Source organism: Genypterus blacodes, unplaced genomic scaffold (assembly GCF_046128005.1).
Source record: "Genypterus blacodes isolate CSIRO-AG114 ecotype Tasmania unplaced genomic scaffold, CSIRO-AGI_Gbla_v1 ptg000055l_1, whole genome shotgun sequence".
Lineage (NCBI taxonomy): Eukaryota > Metazoa > Chordata > Actinopteri > Ophidiiformes > Ophidiidae > Genypterus > Genypterus blacodes.
Window position 1 is genome coordinate 4,489,829 of NW_027466867.1, and position 26,157 is coordinate 4,515,985.

A 26,157-nucleotide genomic window follows, 5' to 3' on the forward strand; every position below is an offset into this window, starting at 1 on the left:
TTGTGCGTCAGTCTCGTCCGGGCGCTTATAACTTCCAGACGCGAAACGGGGGAGCTGAGAAATGCGGTCGCGGCGCGTTCAGGGACCCCTCAGCTGTGCTCGTCTCCTCCATCAACAGCTGACCCGCGGGATTTAGCTCAGCGCTCGGCGTGCGTCTCCTCGTTTGAACGGCGCAGCAGCGAGGAAATCACTGGGACTATGTGAGCATCATGCAGGCGGTGAGATGCCTGCTGTTCGCTGCAGTGTGTGCGCGGTGCACCGTGACAGGTAAGAGGGATTTGACCGAAGCGTTTAGTTTCAGTGATCCACCGGAGCCAGGGAGCATCGAACCAAACCCACCCCCTCCTTCAGCGTGTCCCTGCCTCGGTTCACATCGCTCCCCTCTGCCGGGGCTGTGGTGCTCCCAGGCTGATTCCCCCTCCATCCTTCCTCCTCCTCTCCAGGTCTGCGGGAGGAGAAGCACCGGTCTGCAGAAGAGGTCGTTCAGCCCAAGAGGCTCCTGCAACAGATCCACTCCGGTGAGGAGCTGCTCCACAGCCGCCTGGACACCCGGGCGAAGAACTCCACAGCGGGGGTGCGGGTGAGACATCAGACACACTCAGCTTATTCATACAAGATTTCTGTTCCATCCTAAACAAATCTATACCAAATTCAGTGGCCACTTTTGTTAACATGTTAAAGCTCCTATATGACATCAAATGTGACCAGTTTCTCCAAAATGGCATGTCCAAATGATAAGAAGATCATAAGAATCCATGCCTGTGGAGCACCGACTGCTTGATCAAGTGTGGGTTTGCAGGATTCATCCATTCTATAAGGAATGGATGAATCCTGCAGATGTAGTGAGACCATGATTCTTAACTTTGGCGGTGCTTTCATTTTTCATTGACCGCTCCATGAATCTCTAATCAGTCATATCTGGTTGTAGGAGGGAGAAGCTGTAATCTGTAGATTGTGTGAACGATTGAAGATGACGGTGGTGTAGGAATAGTTTGGGACTGATCTTCCTCTTATCCTCACTTGCACCCTGACTTGCACCCTGACACCTGTTCACCTTTATCTGTCCTTATGCCTGAGCTCATGTGTCCAGTATCTGTCCACACTCCTTTCTCCACCTTCCACACCCCGAGCACCAGATGACCCTGCAAACTCAGCCGACCCCTGCTCCCTCATTCAAGCCATAAGATCCTATTTCACACCTCCACCTCTCCTCCTCTTCCTCTTTCATTATGTTTGCTATAAAAGCAGTATGTCCACTCCAGTAGATGTGACACAGGTCTGCCTTCAGCTACACACTGCGGTCCCTGTGTCGTCTCATGTGTCCCACGTGTGTAATAATCAGATGGATCCTCCGATTACGGACCACTCTGTTGGAATTTAACAGGTTATTGGCCATTGACTGAACTCCCCCTTGCTGGCAAACCAACAACATTGATGTCAGCTTGTAATTCCTGAATATAAACCAATGTGCAAGGACTTTTTTGGGATCCAGATGGACGAGCATATGTTTCCACTTGACTACATAACATGGAGTCACACTTCAACACCAGTTTTTTTAGCTGTGAACTTGTTATGATCCAAGAACCCAGATGCTTTATTTGGCAGGAAGTGTTCAAACGAGCAGGCCTGCAGCTGAACTCCTTTAGTTTTTAGTCTTCATTATGTCAAACCTAACAGCAAATGTTCAGTAATATCTTGTAAACAGTTACTGACTGTCAAAATTGTTGTTAATCTTCTGTTGATTGACTAATAACATATTGTTCGAGCACTAAACTAATGAGCTACAGTGTCGCCTGGGGAAAGATTTGTTATGTGCCTTCTTGCTGGTGGGCACCTTGGTGGACTTGGGTCACCTTCTGATTGATGCTACGTGGCTCTGCAACAGCAACGGGAGGCAACACAGCGCTCTGTCATAATGCGGGTGGGGCCCACCTTGGAGCAAGGTTAGGCGAAGCTCCCCGAAGCGTTCCGGGACGGATGAGTTCAAGTCCCTTGTTTGCTTTGGGTGTCGGTTTCTGTTCTGTCATTTTTTTTAGTTTTTGCTTTATTGGATCTTGTTAACAGTTCCCTAGAAGGAAATAAGAAACATGAGCGGGTCGCCAGGACACAAATGAATGCTTGACCTTGGCTTCATCAGAGGGCAGTGGCTAGTTCAGTTTAAAGCCATATTCTGATGTTTTGATAAGGAAAAACTGGTTAAAAAGAATGAAATTAGGAATTCAGCACAATGAAAAAGAGAGATTTGAGAGGTTGCATTGATTAATTGAACAAAAACAAAACATCCACTGCCCCTGTGTATTGTCAACATTGGTTGTCTGCCAATAATCAATAGGATTGTAGTTGCTTTGGCTTTCTGCTGCCATTTTTAATCAATACCTCTCTCCTTTGTTTCTGCCTCAGCCGGTCCACTTGGCCCAGAGCAGCTTCCTGGTGGAGGCCTTTCGCACATCCTTCATCCTTGACCTGGAGCTCAACCAGTACGAACACACACACAAACACACACACAAACATATGTTCTTTGTCCATCCCTCCCTCCCGCCCCGTTATGTGCTTTATGTTCATTATTTATGGTCTGGCTGAAGACAGAGCTGCATCCTCCCCCTCTCTTTGCTCCACACACAATTTGAAATGTTGCTCAGATAGATTGCATTCATGTCAATTTCATCTGATAACTGGGTAAAGTGGAAATGTTTCATGCTGTTGATTAATAAGATCCCATTAGATCATCTATCAAAAATACAGAAATGAACCGACAACTGAGCTTTTTCTAACAGTGCCACACGTATTGAATAAAGAGACTCAGTGACTCGGACACAAATCAAATGTTGTGCTTCTTCTCTCGTTTCTCTCCAGTCATCTCCTGTCTACAGAATATGTGGAGCGCCACTTTAACGAGGATGGGCAGCCGTCCCAGAATACGGTAGGACCGCCTGAATAGCCTCTGATAAAACATCTGCCGAATTCCTTGTAAATCAGTGGCATCAACCCAAACGCAATCTAATAACAATGGATTTCTTTCCACTGATGCATCATTAGCACGTCGGTGTAAACGTGTCAAGGCCCGATTGATAAGTTCTCTGCCTGACACGCAAGGAAGCCAGCAAGAGATGCAAATGAAGGTCTCTGCACACTGCCACGACATCGTACAACATAGCATAGCGTTGTTCCATCCCCCCAACACACACACACATACACACAGGGTTATCAGCCGGGAGATGTCCGGGGATATGATCTTTTTTTTTTATTATATGAAAGCAATAGCAACAAATATAGACCTGAGTTTGAGCTTGTTATTCCCGGCTCATAAGTTCTCAATCAACCCTCAGAGGCAGTACAGTGTGCGTTTGACTTAAGTTTCAAAGGTAGCATTTGACCTGGGTACACTTGAACAGGATTAATAGCCAGCGGCAGAGGAGCTCGCTTATCAGACATCAGGTGTGTGTGTGTGTGTGTGTGTGTGTGTGTGTGTGTGTGTGTGTGTGTGTGTGTGTGTGTGTGTGTGTGTGTGTGTGTGTGTGTGTGTGTGTGTGTGTGTGTGTGTGTGTGTGTGTGTGTGTGTGTGTGTGTGTGTGTGTGTGTGTGTGTGTGTGTGTGTGTGTGTGTGTGTGTCGATGAGTAAAGCTGATGCTGCACAATGCTTGTGTTGCTACGAAACGGTTCGACCAAAATTGTCGTCGTCATCACGGTCGTACATTTGTGTAGAATGCATAAAACTGTGTTGTAAAAATGTCATCATGTGCGGTTGTTTCCTTTTGTAAGTGTTGGATTTCACAGACACACACACCAGAGGTTTAATTTAGCCTTCATCTCTTCCTTGCCATCCCTCCCCCCCCCCTTTACCTCCATCACGCATCTGTTTCTCTTTGAATCCCTTTTTCCTCTCTTGGCGACCACCGGGCCAATCGGCAGAAGGTTGCCATGGCTACCAGCAGTCAGCAGCAGCGTGGGTCTACTTTGTTGTGATGCTCCAACTTGTAGTCAGAGAGAGGTAGAGGGCGAAGGAGAGAGAGAGAGAGAGAGAGAGAGAGATTGAAGTAAAGTAAGGATGGGTGATCACAGGAGGGGAAGGTAAACGTGCAATGTGAAGAGGATGGTGCCCTGAATTTAAATGTTTCTAAACCCAGATAAGAGGAAGAAGAAAAGGTACGAGAGGAGGCAGCAGATGGCGGATCACAATAAAGGACATTCACCGTGTGAAGGCTCACACTGGTTGGTTGTTGACCAGCATCACGTCAAAGAAAAATGGGCAGGCGATGATGTCAGGAGTCCTGTTTGCCCCGTGAATCCTACAGTGCCACCCGGTGGACAATCTAGGGTGAGGGGTCTTTTTGTTTCAGCGAACCTGTAAGTCCCCCTAATCGTCTGCTCCTTTTTCGTTCAGGTACCGCAAACCACAGCGTAAGCAAAGTATCGAACTAATGTAACGCAGACAAGAACAAAGGATGAACTGCAGGGCTATTAACAAATTATGTTATTAAAATTTACACAGCTAATGAATTGGTAACTTAGTGTTTATGTGCGCGAATACTATTGATTAGGAGCAAATGTTCTCATGCACGTGCAAACACCGCTTCATTTGTTTGCAGGTAAATGCAACAATAGAATTGGTCATGTAAGCACTTTTGGAGTCTTGGCGTATGATCCATGTGCCGCCGCCTCCAGCAGCACTTCTATATTTGATATATTTAGTTTTATTGACGTGCAAATAAATTCCCTCCAGGCCTTTTGTGTGTCCTCGTGGATCAAAGTTTTTCTATGGAGCTGCTGGTCGGATCTCAACGACGCAACAACCTGGGAGTCGATGAGAAATGAGGCTTGAATTGATCGGAGCAGTTTCATTTGTCTGTCAGTGTCCTGCAGAAGCCGAGCGCATCTGAAAACTGCAGTGTTCTGCTGTTGCATTGTTCCACAGGCTGGAGTGGAAACATCTCATCAATGTCTTGTTCTGCATGCCTATCAGTTTTCCCGACGGGTTGCTAAGTGAAACCAACGTTGCGGTCTCGTGCAATTCCATCTAGCTACAGTTGGTGGCAGTAATCTTCCCTTTTAAAAAGTAGCAACGCACTAATAAAGGAAGGGGAGACCACTAGTCGACAGGAACAAGGACCTCAGAAGAACACATTTGAAAGGAAACTGTTACTTCAACTACTTCCAATCAAAATTCCAAAGCAGTGTTCCTCTCTCTCTGGACTTAATCTCTTTCCTTTCACCGCCTCTGCTTCATTTCCTCTCCTCCACGCTGCTGAATCAAAGTGCAGACATGCAGAAAACTCCAGCCCGTCCTAATCCAGTTAGACTTGATAAGGTTACCTTAAATCCTCCTCCTGTCTCTGTGGGAGCCAGCTGATATTTGCTGCTGATCATTTGCTGGTTAGTTTTTCTGCTTCTCCATCCACAAATGAGCTTTGAGTCGTTTCTCACTCAGCTTCTGTTTATCTGCACAAGGTATTATCATAAAGATGTACACATCTGTTGTGTCTTAAGTAAGTTTATGAGCATGTGAAGCAGGTAGCTCTCGTCTGCAAAGCACCCTCAGCCCCGCACAGTTAGTGTGTGTGTGTGTGTGTGTGTGTGTGTGCTGCGTCAGGCAATTTGATTTCCTCCCTTTTATCCTTGTAATCCTACCTTTTATTTATTTTTATCTTGCCCAGGCTAAGTGCTGTGGGCTGTCTCACTTTGCCCTTACGACAAATGAAAGTCACTTTCTACCTCAGCAGAAGAACCAAAGCTCAATCTAAATAAATTATACAACATAATACCAGAGCTCGGCCTAAGTGGGAGTTCGGGGAGGATTGTCCCTGCAGCTTTGATGTGATCAACTGCAACATAAATATTGGTGGAGTATTGTGTGTGTTTTTGATGTGGGATGAGCGTTTTAGAGATCTTGAAGTACTGGAATAAGCTGATTCAGCACATTATTCTCGTGTGTGTGTGTGTGTGTGTGTGTGTGTGTGTGTGTGTGTGTGTGTGTGTGTGTGTGTGTGTGTGTGTGTGTGTGTGTGTGTGTGTGTGTGTGTGTGTGTGTGTGTGTGTGTGTGTGTGTGTGTGTGTGTGTGTGTGTGTGTGTGTGTGTGTGTGTGTGTGTGTTAATTTAGTCGTAGTTTGGTCAAGCATGGAGAACGGCGGCGCCATGTTGCCTCTTTTCTTCCCGGGCTGTCGGCCGTGCCAGGCAACGGCAGGCTCAGGTGGCAGACATGATTATAGAGCTTCATTACAAACACCTGAAACTGCCCCCCCACACACACATATACACACACACACGTTCCTTCTTCCATTTTCAAAGGAGGTTAAAACGCAGCCAAGTGTGCTCTCCATGCACTTACAGTAGATGAGGGCCACTGCTCTGGCCCGTGGCGTGTAATCTGGCCGCTCGTCACCAACGTCCGTTTGCTCGCTCATTTAAGCACACACACGTGCATGACTGACTCCGTCCAAGTGTGACTCCCTCTATTGCTGTAACTGGATCATTCTCCCTCTTTGGGATGCAACACAACACTCTCTGGACTCGTCTTCATTCAGATGAAGATGCAGAGAACTAGTCCTGCTGCTTGACATAATGGCCGGAGCAGGAGTTCTTTTTTTTGTGCGTTGCTAATCTTGAATGTATTTTGAGCTTTGGAAAGGTGCTGTTATTATTGCTTTACCAGAACAGTTACATTATTCAGTCTGTAACAGCTGTTCTCTGTGATTTCTGCAAGCTGTGTTTTGTGATTTGAGTGTAATCCTCCTTTAATAGTCCATAACTGTCTCATTCAAGCTTCTGTGTTAAGAAAAATTGAAATTCAGGGCACCATCCACTCCAAATGGCACGTTTATGTTTGATCCCCATCCTTGAATTGCTCTCTCTCTCTCTCTCTCCTGCCCTCTCTCCCTCGCCCTCTCTCACACACATGTGCAGACTCAGCAGGTGTTGGTTTCCCCTAACTCTTACAGTAGAAAGTCCTCAGTTGACCCTGTAGGTCGCCTGTAGGCTCCAACCTGTTGGCTTGTATGGATTTGAAAACCCCATGATTCTACAGTGAGAGGCTTTATGTCTCACTTTTCTAATGTGTGTTTGTGTGATGGATGTGTTTGATTCCCAGGGGGGCGAGCACTGTTACTACCATGGGCACGTGCGGGGGGTCCCTGGATCCTGGGTGGCTCTGTCCACCTGCCACGGCCTGCGGTGAGATTTCGGGTTACTTCTGCCTGAAGTAGAGGGAGTTTGTGTGCATGTGTGTGTGTGTGTAGAAACACATTCCAAAATACCGTACAGGGTGTCATTTGGGGGCCTTTATTCTTGTTTGTATTGCGCTTAGAAATGGAAAAAAATGATCAAAACATGAGGACATGGAGACAAAGTCATACTAGCTAATGAATGAAACCATCCGACCAAAACGTTAATTAGCATTACATCATCTACATCCTGTAAATTTGTACGCAAAATAAATGAATGCAAACTAGATGCAGAGCCGCTAGAAGTAAGCAATCAAGAATTTAATGAAGTAATTCGGCTCATTAGTCCCGAGTCTTCACCAGTCCGTCCTCTCATCTTCCAAACACATGCAGTTCTGATGTGTTCTTCTTCTCCAGGGGAATGTTCTCCGATGGGATCTTCTCCTACGAGATCCAGCCGGTCGGTGAGGTGAGTGAGGAAGAGTGACCGATGTTTGTCAATTGTTCCTCGTACCAGTTGAAGGTCTCCTAAGCGTTTGTCTGTCTGCCTCTCTCTCTCGCTCTCTCTCTCTCTCTCTGACTTACGGGCAGTCCAGACGGTGTTACCTTATCTCCGTGTTTCTCTATGGAAAGTATTGAGTTGATATACAATCCACCCGCCTGCAACGCGTCTCCTGTTTCATCTGAGTGTGTGTGTGTGTTGGTGAGAGATGGAGAGAGTTAGATAGTTAGAGCGGGGGGGTGGTTGATGAATTTCGGGGCCACAGAGGAAGAAACGGTGATCAAATCCAGGATGGAGAGATTTTTCCGAGGATGGGGAATGAAGGGGGTCGCTGTGACGGACGGGGAGCGGGAAGTGTTTTTTGGCGAGGGAGAGGCCCGAGCTTTTTTTCCCATTAAGACCTCCATGGTAATCGCACTACAGCTCAATTACATAGACGGGGAGAGATGGATCGATAGCCTCGCTGCTCTTCCTCGGGCCCTCTCCGCCCTCCTCCCTCCTGCTCTCCATCTCAAATGGGTCATTTTCATAAAGTATTCATCCCCCATCTCAAGTGTACCGCAGTGTCCAGTGGTGTTATTGCCATTATGACAGCTCAGTGATTGATTAATTATGCATCAGAGCACTTTCCTCCTGTTGATCCCCGTCTACCTCGCAGGACGCGGCGGTGCTCCTTTTCTTTTTTTCTCACGCTGAAAAGCTTTTAAGGTCGGTGACGAGCAGGAAGCAGCGGCGCTTACTTCCTTTTATATCAGAGCTTGTGCCATTTGTCCAGTCTGTTCTCGTTTGCCAGCAGTATGATGTCGGTGTGAGAGCTGAGCTGTCTGTTAAAGGCATCGATAAAGGAGGTCGAGATTCGGAGAGAGAGAGACGCTTGGTTCAAAGTTCAACCAAAGCAAAGAAGAATGTTTTGCTAACTGAAAGTAGTTTGTTGGTTTGAGTCGTCTCTCTCTTCAAATCTCATTCTTGAAGTTGATCACATAGTATCTGACTGTTCTCTCTCTCTTTTTAATGCTTTTTCCTGATTCCGCAGGCTCACCAGGAGCACCAGGAGCACAAGGACCACGTGGTGTTCCGGATGCCGGATGTAGATCTCTTTGCGTCGCTCTGTCCAGGTATACAGAATCAACGCATCTTCCTCTGCCAACGTCTGAATTAATAATTCCAGGTTGTCCTTGTGTCTACACACACATACACAGACACACACACACACTCACAGGTTGTCCGACTTCTCTACTCGCCCTTGCTAAAGTCTCATTTGGATGCAGCTCCTCCTCGTCCTTTCCTCTTTGTCCCGGACACTCGTCTGCCTCCCTGGAATTGTCTCTCTCCCCTTCCGGCCCCCCCCAACCACACACACACACTTTCTCTCTCTCTCTCTCTCCTTCTCCGGCTGCGTGATATTGATTTCTCAGTGGACTGAAATACATGGCTACATCCATGCCTGGCACTGATGACTAACCACTTTTCTCTCACTCCTTCTCCTTTCCAACTGTGTGTGTGTGTGTGTGTGTGTGTGTGTGTGTGTGTGTGTGTGTGTGTGTGTGTGTGTGTGTGTGTGTGTGTGTGTGTGTGTGTGTGTGTGTGTGTGTGTGTGTGTGTGTGTGTGTGTGTGTGTCCAAGGATGCTCCGTGAACAGAACAGGGCCTGGGGGGCCGGCGGGCAGCCACAGTAAAGGAGACATCAAGGCGGGGGAGGACAGGGAGACGCGGGGCGGAGACCATGGGTCTGAGCCGGAGAGACACGACTTTACAGAGGGCCTGAGGCGCTCCAAACGACAAGTCAGTCCAACAACTCTCTCAGAACATACACACACACCGACACACACCAACACTGATAAAGGCCTTAAACTAACCAAAAATGAAACCCCTGACAAAGTAAGTGGTGTAATGATAAATTCTACACTTCTCTGGGACTCCTGCTCCTCGTTTCTCACACGCCTGGTTTGGAGTGTGTGTGTGTGAGTGTGTGTGTGAGGTGTTCAAGGTAAATCTCTAGAGTAATGCGACCCAGGCGGTAAGACACACTTTGTTGAGTGCCGCGAACAATGTTCCTCAACTTGTGTAACTCTGTCAAGGTCGAAGACTCGAGTTTCCACAGCATCAGCGTGTGTGTGTGTGTTCAGTATGAGTAACAGTTTCACCTGCTGTGCGTGTGTGCGTGTGTGCGTGTGTGTGTGTGTGTGTGTGTTTATGTGTTTGTCCTGTGTGAAGGTTATTATAACAGAAGACTGAACGCTCCGGCTGTGTTGTGTGTGTGTGTGTCTCTCTCGCCCCCTGCAGGTGCGACGAGGCCAGCGCACGGTTCAGTCTGAGACCAAGTACATCGAGCTGACGGTTGTGAACGACTATGAGCTGGTGGGTGCAACTGCTCCGCTCCATTCAAGTCCCCCTCAGTCTGTCTCTGCTGTGTTGATTCAACAGAAACATGAAGTTTCCCCCTCTGCTCAGTTTGTTCAGCTCCGCCGCTCCACCGTCCAGACGAAGAACTTTGCCAAATCGGTGGTGAACATGGCCGACGCGGTGAGGAATAGAACATAGCATCGTGTCTAAAAGTGGATGCGTATCTGAAGAGGAGGCCCGCAAGCCCTTCATCTCTCCTCTGCCACGCTGACAATGTCTCCTGTTTTTTTTTTTTGTTTTTTTACAATTTCAGATCTACAAGGAGCAGCTGAACACTCGCATCGTGCTGGTTGCCATGGAAACCTGGTCCTCTGAAAACAGGATCTCCGTGGGCGACGACCCCTTGCTCACGCTGCGTGACTTCATGAAGTACAGGAAGGAGAGCATCAAGGAGCGCAGCGACGCCGTGCACCTCTTCTCGTGGGTTCAGCCGCCTGATTCCCGCTGACTCATCATCAAGCATGGCCAAATCAGAATGATGATGACTATTTTCAACGTATTACTCTTACTTTGAAGTGTCTTGTGTCCCGCAGGGGTCGGACGTTCATGTGCAGCCGGAGTGAGGCGGCCTACATCGGGGGCATCTGCTCCGTCACTCGAGGCGGAGGCATCAATGAGGTCAGACTCGTGACCCTGACATTCATTTCTGGTTACTTTCCTCCCCTGGTTATCTTTGATTGTGGTGTCAAAAGTGCTGACAGGAGCATTCTTAAAGTCGCACTCACAAGTAAAAGTCCTCGGGTTCATATTTTCGCTTTAGCAAGATACAAAACTCTGATATTTATGTAGAAAGTCTCGCCAAAACTAATAAATGTAGACCTTTATTTGCCACCTTTCCTTGTGTTTGTTCCAGTTTGGCAGCGTGGGACCCATGGCCATCACGCTGTGTCAGAGCCTCGGCCAGAACATCGGCATGGTCCGGAACAAGGAGCGGCCCGCTGCAGGTGAAGTCCCAGGACACTGGGGGGGGGGGGGGGGGGGGGCGTGACGGAACTTTACACACAAATTTGTCGTCACACTGTTAAGTTGAAGGACAAAAAACAAACTCTGCTTCATTTAAGTAACAGCGCCCCCAAGTGGTGAGAGGTCAGCAGTGCAGAGTGTGATGAGGGCATAGGGGGAATGTCTTGACTTGAGGATTTACTGTGTGTGTGTGTGTGTGTGTGTGTGTGTGTGTGTGTGTGTGTGTGTGTGTGTGTGTGTGTGTGTGTGTGTGTGTGTGTGTGTGTGTGTGTGTGTGTGTGTGTGTGTGTGTGTGTGTGTGTGTGTGTGTGTGTGTGTGTGTGTGTGTGTGTGTGTGTGTGTGTGTGTGTGTGTGTGTGTGTGTGTGTGTGTGTGTGTCCAGGTGACTGCAGGTGTCCAGACCCATGGCTGGGCTGTATCATGGAGGATACTGGGTGTGTGTCCTCTTTGTACAATACACACATTGGTGAGCTACAGTACCAAATTGTATTTCTACTCGTGTTGCAATGTGCTTTTTTTCCTGTTGTCATCAGCTACAACCTGCCCAGAAAGTTCTCCCGCTGCAGCATAGACGAGTATCTGCGTTTCCTCCAGCAGGGCGGCGCCAGCTGCCTCTTCAACAAGCCCCGCAAGGTGAGAGGTCATCAGCGGCAAAGAGAAGGTTTATGGCACAAGCTGTGTTTGGGAGGGAGATCTGTAAGAGAGCGCTGCGATGTCTTCATGGTTAAAATATGTTTGGATCCATTATGGTTTTGGTTCCGCATAGCTTCTGGACCCGCCCGAGTGTGGCAATGGATTTGTGGAGCCGGGAGAGGAATGTGACTGTGGATCCTTATTGGTGAGTGTTTGAACCAACTCTCACTGTTGACAATCATTGTAGACAGAAGTCGTTCTGCCTTTAGCCTGATGGTAGAGGATCTCAGCCTTTGGTATTGGTTGTGGTGTTGATGAAGGATTAGACCTGGTGCATATATAAAGCGTCTCTGACCCATAGGAGTGCGCCCGCAAAGGAGCCAACTGCTGTAAGAAGTGCACCCTTACCCACAATGCCATGTGCAGCAACGGCCTCTGCTGCAAGGACTGCAGGGTGAGCTGCTCAGCCACACGGCGACGCTTTCACTCACTTGTTTGTTTGTCATGGTTCACCAAGGCCCTGATCGCTCTCTCTCTCGTGTGTAACAGTACGAGCTGAGAGGCGCGACCTGCCGTGAAGCCGTCAACGACTGTGACATCCCTGAGACCTGCACAGGAGACTCCAGCCAGGTCAATACAAGTCCTGACATGTCGGAGTTACTCAGATGCTTCAAAACCTCTTTTAACCTCTGTTTTCACACTGGGGCCTTTAATTTTGTCTTTCTTGCTCTCCTTCTCTGGCAGTGCCCTCATAACGTCCACAAACTGGACAGCTACATGTGTGATGCAGGACAGGTGAGGTCAGGTTGTTGTTTCAGATACAGTAAAAGCTCCTGCATGCTCGCTCTTCACTGTTGTAACCTCCTCTCCTCCCCTGCAGGGGCGCTGTTACGGGGGTCGCTGTAAGACCAGAGATGGCCAGTGTATGACTCTGTGGGGCTACAGTAGGTTTGGATATTGGACTTTTACTATTTGATGTCACCTTACAGTCTGATGTTACTGTATAAGTATTTGTAAAAAAGTGTAAGTGTAATCAAGTGACGGGGAAGGTGACCAAAACTGACCTCCCATCTCCTCCCATCGCAGAGTCTGCTGACAGGTTCTGCTACGAGAAGCTGAACTCTGAGGGCAACGAGAAAGGAAACTGTGGTCGGGACTCCAGCGGTCAGGGATGGGTGCAGTGCAGCAAGCAGTGAGTGACTGGCACCGCCTCCAAATACTCACCGTTTCAAATCCACAACGACAAACTCCAAAATAAATCCTATTTGTTGACCTCCTCTCCTCCATCAGAGACGTCTTGTGTGGTTTCCTGCTGTGCACCAACCTGACAGAGAAGCCGCGGTTCGGAGAATACCAGGGCCCGCTCACCAGTTTGACAATCCACCATCAGAACAGATACATGGACTGCAGGTCAGATATTTTCCCTCTGGAGTTTGAGGAGGGTTGAGGGGTTTGAAGGTTTGGGGATGCTCTTGGCAGGAGGAAAAAGGAGGTCCAGGTCCTCCACTGCCTCGTGTGTGTATGTCACCCTCTGCCCTGTGCTGTGAACAGGGGCGCCCACGCTGTGCTGGATGACGGCCTGGACCTGGGTTACGTTGAGGACGGCACGCCGTGCGGGCCGAACATGATGTGTCTGGACCGCCGCTGCCTCCCCGTCACCACCTTCAACCTGAGCACCTGCCCGGGCTCGTCCTCCTCACGCATCTGCTCCCACCACGGGGTGAGTCTCCCACCTCAGAGGGGGGGGTGGGGTCACCTCACGTCTTCATCCACTTCCGACTCACACTTCCTTCTCCTCTCTCTCTCTCCTACAGACCTGCAATAATGAGGTGAAGTGCATCTGTGATCCAGACTTCACCGGGAAGGACTGTAGCGTGTTTGACCCCATCCCTGTCCCCACCCCGCCACAAGAACTGGAGCACAAAGGTAACCACGCCACACACCCTTTATGAGCAGACGAACAGTCACGCCGGCATTCCAATGGACAACAGCAGCTCCTTGCTTCAGACTGACAAACATGGGATTCATGTCCACATCACACTGCGGCGGGGACAGAGGGGACGACAGTGGGATTATCTGAATAACTTGTGAAAACAGAGTTGGAATCGTAATTAAGACGAGTGTAGCAGTAATAATAGTAGTAGTAACTGTCAGTAATGGCAAAAGTAACCAAATAAATGTAATCCTAACTGGTTTTAACCCTCATGCTTGTATGCACGTCTCTTTCTAACTAGCTGCCTGCCAGGGGAATCCAGGTGAAATTAGCCTCTTTGGCTAACGTGTGCTGTCCCTGTCAAAGAAACTCATCCAATCAAATATCGGCTTTAACAACACTTCTCCTTAACAGTCAGGAGAAACGCATAAATAAAAATTAAATAATGGTGGACATTAAGTCACAAATTAAATGATGACAACATAAAAGAACATAAAAATACTTCCAAGTTGGTACCAAATGTGATAATTGATCAACCTTAAATCAGTGTGATGGTAGTTTAACTACTTTTTCTTCTTCTTCTTCCATATACATGTTGGTTGAAAGTGTGTTTTGTAACATTTCAAGCAGGTCTTCCCCCATTTATGGTCTGGTCAGCTTCTCTGTGATGTCATGTCTCTTTGTCGCTGCTGTACCCAGTCTCATCCCTTCCTGTTCCCTCCAGGTCCCAGTGGCACCAATATCATCATCGGCTCGGTTGCTGGTGCGATTCTGGTGGCGGCGATAGTACTGGGAGGAACTGGTTGGGGATTTAAGTAAGTAGCCTAAAGACAGAAACGGCTTTAGGCTACTTTGATGGGGGATTGATATGTTTCCTACTCCTGGATTGTCCCGTGTTTTGATGGCATGTCGAGTTTGCTAGGATTTAGAATCTTACCCGACCTTCTGTTGAACTTGTTGCCTCTGTCCTCTTTTCTTTTCTGCTCCTGGCTCGCTGTGGATCCAGAAATATCCGAAGAGGAAGGTACGTTCCCCCTTACCAACTCCGAATTTACACTAGAACATAAGCGCTTATTGATCACCATCCATACATCAACCTCAAACCCGTCTTATCTATTCGAGCCCCCTACTCCTACTTTATTTGAGTATTGATCGATATTGTCATTTTACACCTTTTTGACCTTCAGAGACATTTGTCATAGCTACTTTTTTTAGTACCTGTTGTGTATCTGACACACCAACACAGTGGCTCTCAAAGTGGGGGGCGTGACCCCTAGGGGGGCGCAGAGCTACTCCAGGGGGGCGTGGGACCGGAAAAGGAGCGATATGAATAAGTACTGTTCCAGGAAAAACTTCTGATCTATAAAAGGGGGGCACGAAAGAAAAAGTTTGAGAACCACTGCACTAACAGAACAAATAACTGTTTCATTTAACATACGCATGCAAACGATAAAGAAATTCTTATTTTATACATTTTAATTTGATTCTAAACTAATTGTCTAGTGTGTGTTTCTTTTGTGACTTAGAACAGGGTTTTCCTTCAATGTTAATAGTTTTAAGACTATCTGGCTGCTCATGCTTTTCTTCTTTCCATCTCTTTTTCTGCTCTTATCTCCTCCTCCTCCTCCTCCTCCTCCTCCTTCTTGACTCTTCTCCTCCCAGGTCTTCGGGCGTGTGAAACGTTTCTCTCTGCTGTCCTGTCTTCCTTACCCTGTGCCCAGTCTACTCAGCGGAGACAAAACTATAAAGTCTTCCACTTGCTCTGCAAACAGTTAGGAGCCGTCTGAACTCTGATATTTCCCCTTCTGATATATTAAACGTGCGTTCCCCCTCACCCCCCTCAGGATTCTCCTCCTGGAAATTCTCATTTCTTTTTGAGGACACATTCCAACCAGATTAAAAACAACTGTCAGGGACACGTCCTGTTACAAATGTCCAACTCCTCATCATCAGTATCGCCTCCTAGTAGCTGAGACATTTTTGTCCAGGGTGCATATGTAAGAGGTTGTCTTACATTAACTGTCTTTTCCTCTGGTGATCACGCCCAGCTGCTCTTCTGCCATCTTGACTGTTATCCTGCTTTTACCCTTTAACTGATTTCATGGAGGAAGGTGGCATTCTTATCTTAGTCTGGTGTTTTAGAGGTTAAACAACCTTTTGTCATTAGTGGGACTTACAGTAAACTGCAATACAAGTGAGTGTTATTTTATCTGTCTAGATCAGTGACTTAGCTACACAGTGTGCATACAGGAGTTGGACTATTCAACTTTAATTAAATGTTATTCATTAGTTCAGGAATACAATTGCTTATTATGTCATGATAACAGAATTACATTTTATTAGTTTCCTGCCAGTCCACCAGTGGGCGCCTGAATGCTACCTGACCAAGGTCATTTTGCTGTGCTCCTGTACATGCTACAGTAATGGCCATCATTTCTACTCTCCTCTTCCACTGCTTTTCAGTATCATCCATTCTTAATCAATGCTCCTACATAATATGCATTAATGTATGAATCTAAAGCTCAAGCCTGCAAGAAAGTGTTTGCTTGATTCTCTGTGCTGATGTCCAAGTCCTCTGTACTTCATTACGGCCAAGCTGGATAGATAATTATATGTACACACCAAATGTTTTATCCCATTGTGAGATATGTAATCCATATACAAACGATATGCATAGCAGTATGCTGAACACGGGTGCTGTTGTACATAATGTATCATAGAGTCGACTCATTTATACAGCAGCGACTCCCTGCTGCTCTGAACAAAAGCACAAGTCTCCAAAGGAAGACTCTGCGTTTGTTTTGAATGATGACTCAGAAGACTCAATTTAAAATGAATAGAACATAATCAGCAATAAATATATAAACATTAAGAACGATTAGGGTGTTTGCAGGATGGTAACAGACTCAAGCATAGACAGAAATCTCAATTGTGCTCCTTAGTGCTGCTACTTAAGGATATGTAGCACTATTTGTCAAACTTTCCTCTTTGGCTCTCACAGACCTTTATATCAGGGTCAGAGGAAGAACGTTGACTGCTTTAGAAGCTTACTTTCACTAATAACAGTATTACTGGACAATCAAACAGGTGCCAGAAGAGATGACCCAAATCACACTGCCAGTTAACTTCCAGTAGTATTAAAGGGGTGCAGTTTGTCTGTATTTAGAGCTGTCATCTGTCACACACACACACACACTTGTCTCTGAAGTTAACGTACATTTTAGCAGCGTCGGGCATGCAGACTCATAATCTGGACAGACATTGAACGTTTGGATGCATCCCTTTAATTATACTTCATTCCGTATGTACAGTATGACATCGTGCTGAAGGACAGACTGGCTGAAAGCTCAGGTCACATTGTGTTTACTATCAGCTTTTGTGATCAAATGTGGTCGTTGGACACATTGAAGGATAAAATGTTGGGGTCACCAGTATTGGCTTTGAATGTACATACTCATACTACATTAAAGTATATATTAATACATCTCTATATGAGTGTCTGTCTTCTGTTGGCTGCACGTCTGTTGTATTCATGTATGCTAATTTTATACTTGTTTTCTAACGTATATTTTTGTATATTTAGAGAGGAAGAGAGCTGCCTGGAGATTCTGGAGTTTGGCTCCTCTTTCTGTGAAAAGTCTGCATGTGTGACTTTGTCTCTTTTTGATGTGTGAATGTTGGGACTTGAACTCACAACCTTGTGATCACCAACTATCAGCTCTACTCTTTAAGCTAAGGAGGAATGAATTTAGTTTATCCTTCTTTCAAACCTTGTCTCTGCTCACAGTTTCTTTTGCCACTCTATCAGCATCCCCCTGGATTGCTCCCTCTGTATGTGGATTAAAGACTTTCGTTCGCTGCTTCAAGTTCCTGGGGACTTACATTCGCTGATTGCCAAAAACTCAAAAGGACTGTTGAAACAGCAGGAAAAATAATTGGACTTCCCCTGCCCTCTCTGGAGGACATTTTTAAGGCTTGTTGTCTCCGCAGGGCCAACACCGTCCTGAAAGATGCATCCCACCCTTGTAACTCCCTGTTCTGTCTGTTACCCTCTGGAAGGCGATACAGATCACTGAACACGCGCACCACCAGACTGAAGAACAGCTTCTTTGTAAGGGCCATAAGTGAACTCAACAAGATCAAACATTAGACAAGTTAGTACCCCAAAAGTCAATTGCAATATTGGAACATATTAGGACATATTGGGCATCTTGGACGTATTGGGCATCTTGAGCTATGATATCATGTGATGTCATGTGATGTTGTGATGTCATGGTGTCATATGGAATGTCATGATGTCATGTGGGATGTCGTGATGTCGTGATGTCATATATGATGTCATGTGATATCATGTGAGACAAATTGAGCTATTAGGACCACTTATGTTTTAATGTATGAATGGAACTGTGTGTTGTTTATTTATTATTGTTTATTATTTATTTGTAGTTGTTTATTTATAGTTTATTGCTGTTTATTTATCACTGTTCAAAGATTTAGGCACAGCACAAATGCATTTCGTTGTATTATCATGTACAATGACAATAAATGCCATTCTATTCTATTCTATTCTGTTTTAAGGTTGTGGGTTCAATACCCTGCTTTCGCACTGAAAATTTGTGAAAAACTGGTAGGGTTACATACCACAACCTAAAAAACAGTCCTAAGTCTTTGGGTCAATAAACTGTATTGACCTTGCATTGTGCGCCTCCCGGTGGTTAAACTTGAGAAGACAACCTTTTTCATTTTAGACCGAGTTGTCATTATACCGTGTAGAACTTGCATTTGTGCGCCCTCTGGTGGTTGAACTTGAGAAGACAAGCTTTTTCATTTTGGCCCCTGTAGTCAATATACCGTGTAGTAAGAAGAAGTTATAGTTCTAATGAACTCTCGCCATTCGAGTTGCTTGGTGCTAATGTTGGCTAGTACAACATTTGTTTAAAGAACAAATTTCTGGATGATTTGTTGGCATTTTCAAGTCAATTCATCACTAGACTCCAAGTGGATTCTATTTAGGTGTGTGTGTGTTTGGCACAGAATTTATCAATCAACCCTCATCCACACCAGCTACTTCGCCATGTGGTGAGGAAGGAACAGCAGATAACATGGGTGAGTTCTTAAACGATCTTTAATTTAATGTATTGATCACTGCAGTAAATTAAAGTATTGCCTTTCCAAAATAATTACGTCATATATCATCGACCCTCTATTCAGATTTATTTTGCTGTTGAAAATGGGGGAATAAGCAATTATTATTATTAATCAGATCTAGATCTTAAATTCACCAAGATATGGGCTTTTTATAAAAACAAACGATTTGGTCCATGGTTACACAGTTTGTTTTAGATGTTTTAGCTGACACAAATGTGTGTTTCTGCGCATGCTGTGCATTCTGTACTATCACACTTGCACTATCCTGCATTCTGGCATCGTGATTGACATACATTACATACAATCATTGACAGTCATTTTTTGCCAGTGAGTCATCCTGAGCTTCTTAAATAAGGATCTGTCAAATAATGGTAATCTATAAATTCTGAGGTTAGCTGTTACTGTGTCGTGATATACGAGAGCGATGAGATAACACACAAGCTCTCCCCCTGGTGTTCAATATCATAAGTGCAACTGACCCCTAATGTCTGTAAAACCTGACACCGCTGTATATTAAATACGTATGTTAAATCTTTACGAGAGAGGAGCACTACCATTTTTATTTTAAAAACGAAAACAGTGATGTCACTTCTGGCTAAAATGAGGATCTGCTGTGACCAGGTAGGAACCATAGTCTCTGACGGTGTTCCCGACGGAATCTTACACGGGTGCACGTTCCATACGTCCCGAAATTGTAAACAGACAAACAGTGGCAACACTGCTCAGCAGTGTTGAGCAGTGTTGCCACTTTAGCGACTTTCTCGCTAAATCTGGCGGCTTTCTAAATCCACTTTGCGACTCTTTTTCTTTTAGACAAAAGCGACTAGCGACTTCTGGTGTTTTGGAGAGTCTGACGTATCGTTCCAGCAGTTACAGTGCCAGTTACTGTCCACCTTCTCTCCTCCAGTGTCCATTACAAGTACACCCAACCCTCCAATTGTGCAAATTAGGTGAGTGTGTCATTTGGCGACTTTTGGGACAGCTTATAGCGACTTTCCTTACGGAGTTTGCAACAGTGGGCTTGTGTATTGATTGAACAGGAGAAAGGCGTGTAGTCCTTTGGTTGGACTTTTGAACAGTAAGAGTACAGAGGTATAATGTAGTCGCTGATCTCATGATTACATCAAGTGATGATCCCGCGGTTTACATTACTACATTAAAGTATTTTCAATCTGTGTCTTTTGGGAGAACTTGACCTTTAACCGTAGTCCCTGGGCATATCTCCCAAATCTCCAGTTAGACCACCTGGAGTTGTTGTCAGTAGTCCATCCATGCTTGAACCTCTTGAACCTGGATGCCTCCAGCTGAGTGTCCTCCAGTAAGGTCAGGGAGACAAACATGATTGCCTCACAGCACCTTCCTTCCTGATCCTCCACATACATTGATTTAATCATTACAATTACAGGCAAGATGAATGAGTCAAGAAGCAGATATGAGATGGGCAGAGTGTGTGTATAAATGTGTGAGATCACAGATAACTAGTGAGCTACAAACTAGAATTGCATTGGCATTTTGTGATTTGAAATACTTGTTTTATGTTTAAAAAACACATTTCAGCCTATTCATTAAATTCATATTGGTTCAAAGTCGATTCCTGCTTTCGCCAGTCGGGGGCGTTGTCGCCATTTCAGACCAGGAAATCAGCAGGTGAAACAAGCGAACGAGAGAACCCCATGTGATTGTTGTCTTGTTATTTCCCTGTTATCAGGTCGGTGCTGTGCTTATAAGCACCTTCTGCCTTCTCCTTCATCTTCAGCAAGACGGCTGGTGTGGCGCTGCTGAGGTCTCTGCTCCTTGGGGTGTGCGCTGCATGCCCTGCGGGGGGCAGATGTTGTTAACATCAAAGGTTATTTATGCTTTTCAAAAAAGCATTTTTTTATTATTATATATGTTACCTGTTATTTGTTTTTTACATTTGAGTCCACACATGTTATGCTTTGTGGCACAAAAGATTCATCTCAGTGGTCAGTTTTTGAACACCACAATGTATTGAATAAATTCAAATACTGGGAATAAACACTTTTTGACTTTTTTGCTGATAAAGTTGCGAGTACACATTGGATTCCCGTTTATTATTATATTTAAATGTTCACGTAAACTGGCTTTAAAATGGACGCATATAATGTAAAGTTGTGATTGAATAAATCATTTGTTAATTTGAAACAAGCGTGTGTATTCTCACAAATCACCACAAGATGGCTCCTTTTCCTGGTGTAGAGAGAGAGAGAGAGTACTGCTAATGTTTTTTGATAAAGTAGAACTTCAAACTCTAAACTGAGGTCGAACGTCCTCCTTGGCTGAGTTGTGGCGCAGTGATCTTGGTTTCACTCCTGTATATGGGAGGAGCCTAATGTAGAGAAGTCAGGATGTCTTGGTTTTAAGTCGAATCTTGGTTTTAAGTCGAATCCTGTTTTCGCCACTAGGGGGCGGTGTCTCCATGTGAGAGCAGGTAATCAGCAGGTGAAACCAGCGAACGAGAGAAAGCCGTGTGGTTGTTGTGTCGCTACCAGGTCGGTGTTGTGTTTATAGTTCATATATGTGCTTGATGTGCTACAAGATGTTACTGCACTCTACAAACAACAGGCAGGAAGTCAGGTGTTTATGTTCCTGCTGAAAGGTCAGAGCCGTTTAGCCTTCGTGGCGACGCACCGGTATTGAGCCATTACGGTGTGTGCGTGTTAAATCCATGCTACGGAGGGTACAGAAGTGTGTGTGTATGTGTGCATGTGTGTGCGTGTATGCGTGTGCTGTTTTAAATGATTGCTGTATTTCTCAAGCTGTGGTATTTGGATGCTGCGTTTGAAAATTTTAGAGCTCTAGCTCTTGAACTGACCAAGATACGGGCTTTTTAAAAACAAACGATTTGGTCCATGGTTACACTGTCGCTCTGGAAAACTGGACCAAAAACTAAATTTTTACTTTAATCTTACTACTAATTTATTTGAAATATGTTCAATAAGTAAATATATAAATGACTTTTTGAGATGTGAACACGTAGTTGAGATCCAAACAAGACATTACCATATATGCTAAGTCGATTGAATAACTAAAAATATCCTGTTAAAGTCATATATGAAGTAATTTAGGAAAATGGGACCAAACTTTTTTTTTTTTTTTTTTGTGATGTCAGCTCCAAATCAAAGAGACAAAAGAAAAATTGAGGCTTCTACGCTTGGGTGGGCGGTGGCTCATTGATAAGGCACGCGTCTGGGAACCAGGCACACGCTCCGGTGCTGGTTCGCCTCCAACCTCGGTCCCTCACACTCCAGCTGGTAGCTGGAGAGTTGCATGTTACCCTCCGGTCCAGAGCCAGTTACCTTCCTGTAACTGGGACTTGAACTCCCAACCTTATGATCACCAACCATCAGCTTAACCCTCTGAGCTAAAGAAAAAAAAAAATTTTTCAGTTTTTTCTGCTATCTATCTTTCTCAGTGAAACACTTAGTGAGTTTATTTAAAAGCACCTCCTCTTCCGCACCCTGCCTGCCTGTCTGTGTGTCAGTGCCTATGTGTTCCTATATGTTCTATCACAGTGCATCACTCGTTCTGGTGCCAGACACAAGAACTGTGCCTGCCACGCAGCCCGAGCGACACACTGTGTGTCCCTAAATCTACGTGACGTGTTCTACTATGACTATCAGTCTCTCGCTATGTGTCTGTCACTCTCTCTGACAGACTGACTGAATGCAGTAGATTCCGTGCCTAGGTGGGCGCGGGGACCGGAAGGTAACAGGCTCTGGACCGGAGGGTAACAGGCAACTCTCCAGCTACCAGCTGGAGAGTGAGGGACCGAGGTTGGAGGCGAACCAGCACCGGAGCGTGTGCCTGGTTCCCAGACGCGTGCCTTATCAATGAGCCACCGCCCACCCAACCTTAGAAGGCTCAATTTTTCTTTTGTCTCTTTGATTTGGTGCTGACATCACAAAAAAAAAAAAAAAAAAAAGTTTGGTCCCATTTTCCTAAATGACTTAAACAGGATATTTTTAGTTATTCAATCGACTTAGCGTATAAGTCGATATGTGTTCACATCTCAAAAAGTCATTTATATATTTACTTATTGAACATATTTCAAATAAATTAGCAGTAAGATTAAAGTAAAGTAGTTAGTCTAAGTGTAATATAATATATATAATAACAAATACTTTACCTTATTTTCAAACGCAGCTTCTACAGGACACGAGGATCATCTTCCGTAAGTTTGGGGAAAATTTCGTTTTTGGTCCAGTTTTCCAGAGCGACAGTGTAACCATGGACCAAATCATTTGTTTTTAAAAAGCCCGTATCTTGGTCAGTTAAAGAGCTAGAGCTCTAAAATTTTCAAACGCAGCATCCAAACACCACAGCTTGAGAAATACAGCAAACATTTAGAACAGCACACGCATACACACACACACACACATGCACGCACAGACACACTTACACAGGCACACATACACACGTATAAAAACATTCACACAACAAACAGTCACTACTGCATACACACACTACTGTACCCCTCCGTAGCATGGATTTAACAGGCACACACACACCGTAATGGCTCAATACCGGTGCGTCGCCACGAAGGCTAAACGGCTCTCACCTTTCAGCAGGAACGTAAACACCTGACTTCCTGCCTGTTGTTTGTAGAGTGCAGTAACATCTTGTAGCACATCAAGCACATATATGAACTATAAACACAACACCGACCTGGTAGCGACAAAACAACCACACGGCTTCTCTCGTTCGCTGGTTTCACCTGCTGATTACCTGCTCTCACATGGAGACACCGCCCCCTAGTGGCGAAAGCAGGATTCGACTTAAAACCAAGACATCCTGACTGCTCTTACATTAGGCTCCTCCCATAAACAGGAGTGAAACCAAGATCACTGCGCCACAACTCAGCCAGGGAGGAGGTTCGACCTCAGCTTAGAGTTTGAAGTTCTACACCCAGCAACTCAGCTCAGCTGTGCTCTGGTGGCCTGCTGTTACGTTACGTTACGTTACGTGTGTTGTAGACACACAGCTGGTCGTTTTAGGCTGGAGAATCTAAAGAGTCTCAGAATAGTCTACTGCCTACAAGGACCTGAAGCAGCAGTTATGCCAGACTTTCACAAAGTCATGAATCAGAAGCATGAGCGTCTGGTACAACTGGACAGACTCTGTGTCTACTGGCTCTACTGGCTACAAGGGCCTGCTGTGCACTACTACAGTCCAGCTACTCAAGTCAGAATAAATACAGATTATTTACATTAAAGTTTCCGAATAAACACATCCTCAACTTGTGATCAGCAACTTGTTTCTTTTTATCTGTTTTCTGAAGAGCTGCTGAGTGCAGTATTCTATTTTAACCACAAGAGGGGGACATATACACATCAAACTTCAAAGTTGACGTGGTTAAAATCGATATCATAATAACTATATATACATTGAAGAATCAAGATTGACAATATTGATTATTATTATTAAGAATAATTATTATTTCTTAGCCACACATCATTCAACGTCAATGAAATCTGAATAGAGGGTCGATAGATTCTGTGCCAGAAGCACACACGGGCCTAAATCTGAACTATTCCCAGTGGTTTGGACTTCTTAGACTGGACTTGGAATCGAGTGATGAGTTGACCTGAAAAGACTTCACACAATGTTTGATAAATGCAAACACAACGTCCAGAAATCTGTTGGTGAAACAGTTAATACAACACACACACACGCACACATTACGTACACTGCTAGCCAACGTTAGCACCGAGCTACCTAAGTGGGGAGAGTTCATTAGAACTTTAAACACGCAAACAGACTTTTTAACTGTTCTTCTGACTCAAATGCAGTGGCATCGTGTAGTGAACATGGCGCTGCATGTTGTGAGCACATATCTGTACTTATAAGCACAATGCCGACCTGATAACAGAGAAATAACGAGACGACAACAATAACATACCGTTTCACTCCTTCGCTTACTTCACCTGCTGCTCTCCTGGTCTCAAATGGCGACAGCGCCCCAACCGGTGAAACCAGGAATCGCCTTTGAACCAACACGAACTCAATTCAATAAACAGGCTGAAATATGGTTCTTAAAAGTAAAACACGTAGTGTACATCAATGTATGTGGAGGTGCAGGGAGGAAGGTGCATTGAGGTGATCTAGTTTGTCTCCCTGAACTTACTGGAGGACACTCAGTTGACAGTTGAAGAGGTTCAAGCAGGATAGACTATTGCAAACTCTGACATGCAGGAGACACGTGGTTGTATTAAAAGATTTCTAGAGCTCCAGCTGGTCTTCCTGGAGATTTGGGAGAGGTCAGGCCTCGAACTCACAACCTTTTGTAATTGCATAAAAGAGACACTCACAACTGTGATGATACACTCACCAGTTGATGTCTTTATCTATGTTGTTGTGTTCTTTGCTGTTGCTTTTGATGATTTTAAAGTCATCAATTGGTGCCACCCAGTGGCTACCCGGGGGAAAGCAAGCAAGGGATGAAACGTTCAACAATGAACATTGAAGCAAAATGTTTAATTCATTCAAACAAAGATACACTCTTTCAGCATTTCTTGTACAACATAACAAGTGAAATCGTTTATGTACACAACAGATTCAAAAGCTGTGTTGACTTATTAAATTGAATGAAAAGTTACCTTCATAGGATTGCAAACGTGAAAAGCAAGACTTTAAATATAGCGTTTATTACAAATGGTCTTAACTGAATACCTCTTTTTTCATTTTGAACCACGTTTTCATTTTGAAACACTGTGTACAGGCGGTGCACCAGCATGTGAGCGTGGCATTTTAAGGTTCAAATTAGGTGAAGCAGATGTTGAAAATCTGAAAGATGATCTGCCTTAAAATTGACAGCACATCATTCTTTGTCTGTTGTTTGCGGTTTACAGAATGGCCACAAGGGGGAACTAAAGCCTCAATAAAAGACAACTCGACACTATGAGCCAAGTGCGAACTGAGCCAGGAGTAGTTTCACGACACAAACTTGGTACAAAGGGAGAGGGGAATATTAAATTATGTCATACTAACACATAAAAACTAATGATCAATTAATACCAATAAAACCTATTACTTGTACTCTTTCAATCAGCTTTGAGTCTGTGTGTACCTCCTCTCCCTGTTTTTTAAAAAGCCTATATCTTGGTGAATTTAAGAGCTAGAGCTCTGAAATTTAAAAACAGAGCGTCTACAGGGCACAAGGATTATTTTCAATGGTTGGGCTCTAGCTCTAGCCTTTCAATTATGGGGCAGCCATTTTTCGGTGCCCATGGAGCAGTTGGGGGTTCGGTGCCTTGCTCATGTGCACCTCAGCAGTGCTCTGGAGGCAAACTGGCAACTCACCAGCTACCAGTCTACTAACTTGGTCCACACAGGGGACTCGAACTCACCTTTACAGTGGCATTAATGCATGGTTAGTGCAATACCGACGACTATTATGGTCC

At 45.1% G+C, this 26,157-nt stretch overlaps 1 protein-coding gene and 1 long non-coding RNA gene across 3 annotated transcripts; one reads left to right on the forward strand and one right to left on the reverse strand.

Moving 5' to 3' along the window:
- Positions 1 to 15,340, forward strand: adam11 (ADAM metallopeptidase domain 11). 2 transcript variants are annotated; one of them, XM_076151888.1, is made up of 26 exons: positions 1 to 267; positions 444 to 580; positions 2,401 to 2,477; positions 2,854 to 2,920; positions 7,083 to 7,165; positions 7,573 to 7,624; positions 8,691 to 8,772; positions 9,281 to 9,438; positions 9,940 to 10,014; positions 10,108 to 10,179; positions 10,313 to 10,479; positions 10,593 to 10,677; positions 10,913 to 11,003; positions 11,405 to 11,456; positions 11,556 to 11,655; positions 11,789 to 11,860; positions 12,017 to 12,109; positions 12,205 to 12,285; positions 12,400 to 12,450; positions 12,536 to 12,599; positions 12,742 to 12,847; positions 12,946 to 13,065; positions 13,207 to 13,375; positions 13,470 to 13,581; positions 14,313 to 14,403; positions 14,595 to 14,845. In XM_076151888.1, exons 1-26 carry the CDS (start codon positions 210 to 212, stop codon positions 14,653 to 14,655), a joined length of 2,376 nt encoding a protein of 791 aa, XP_076008003.1. In that variant the 5' UTR covers positions 1 to 209; the 3' UTR covers positions 14,656 to 14,845. The 2 variants fall into 2 exon arrangements, with proteins under 2 accessions (XP_076008003.1, XP_076008002.1); XM_076151887.1 differs by lacking the exons at positions 1 to 267; positions 444 to 580; positions 2,401 to 2,477; positions 2,854 to 2,920 and adding an exon at positions 15,251 to 15,340 and having other exon boundaries at positions 7,088 to 7,165; positions 14,595 to 14,612.
- Positions 15,341 to 19,952: 4,612 nt separating this feature from the next.
- On the reverse strand, positions 19,953 to 25,174 carry LOC143001996 (uncharacterized). The gene is made up of 3 exons (XR_012963745.1): positions 25,086 to 25,174; positions 24,657 to 24,740; positions 19,953 to 20,551 (listed from the first exon to the last, which is right to left on the reverse strand). It is a non-coding gene; the product is annotated as an uncharacterized LOC143001996 (long non-coding RNA).
- Between the last annotated feature and the right edge of the window lie 983 nt (positions 25,175 to 26,157).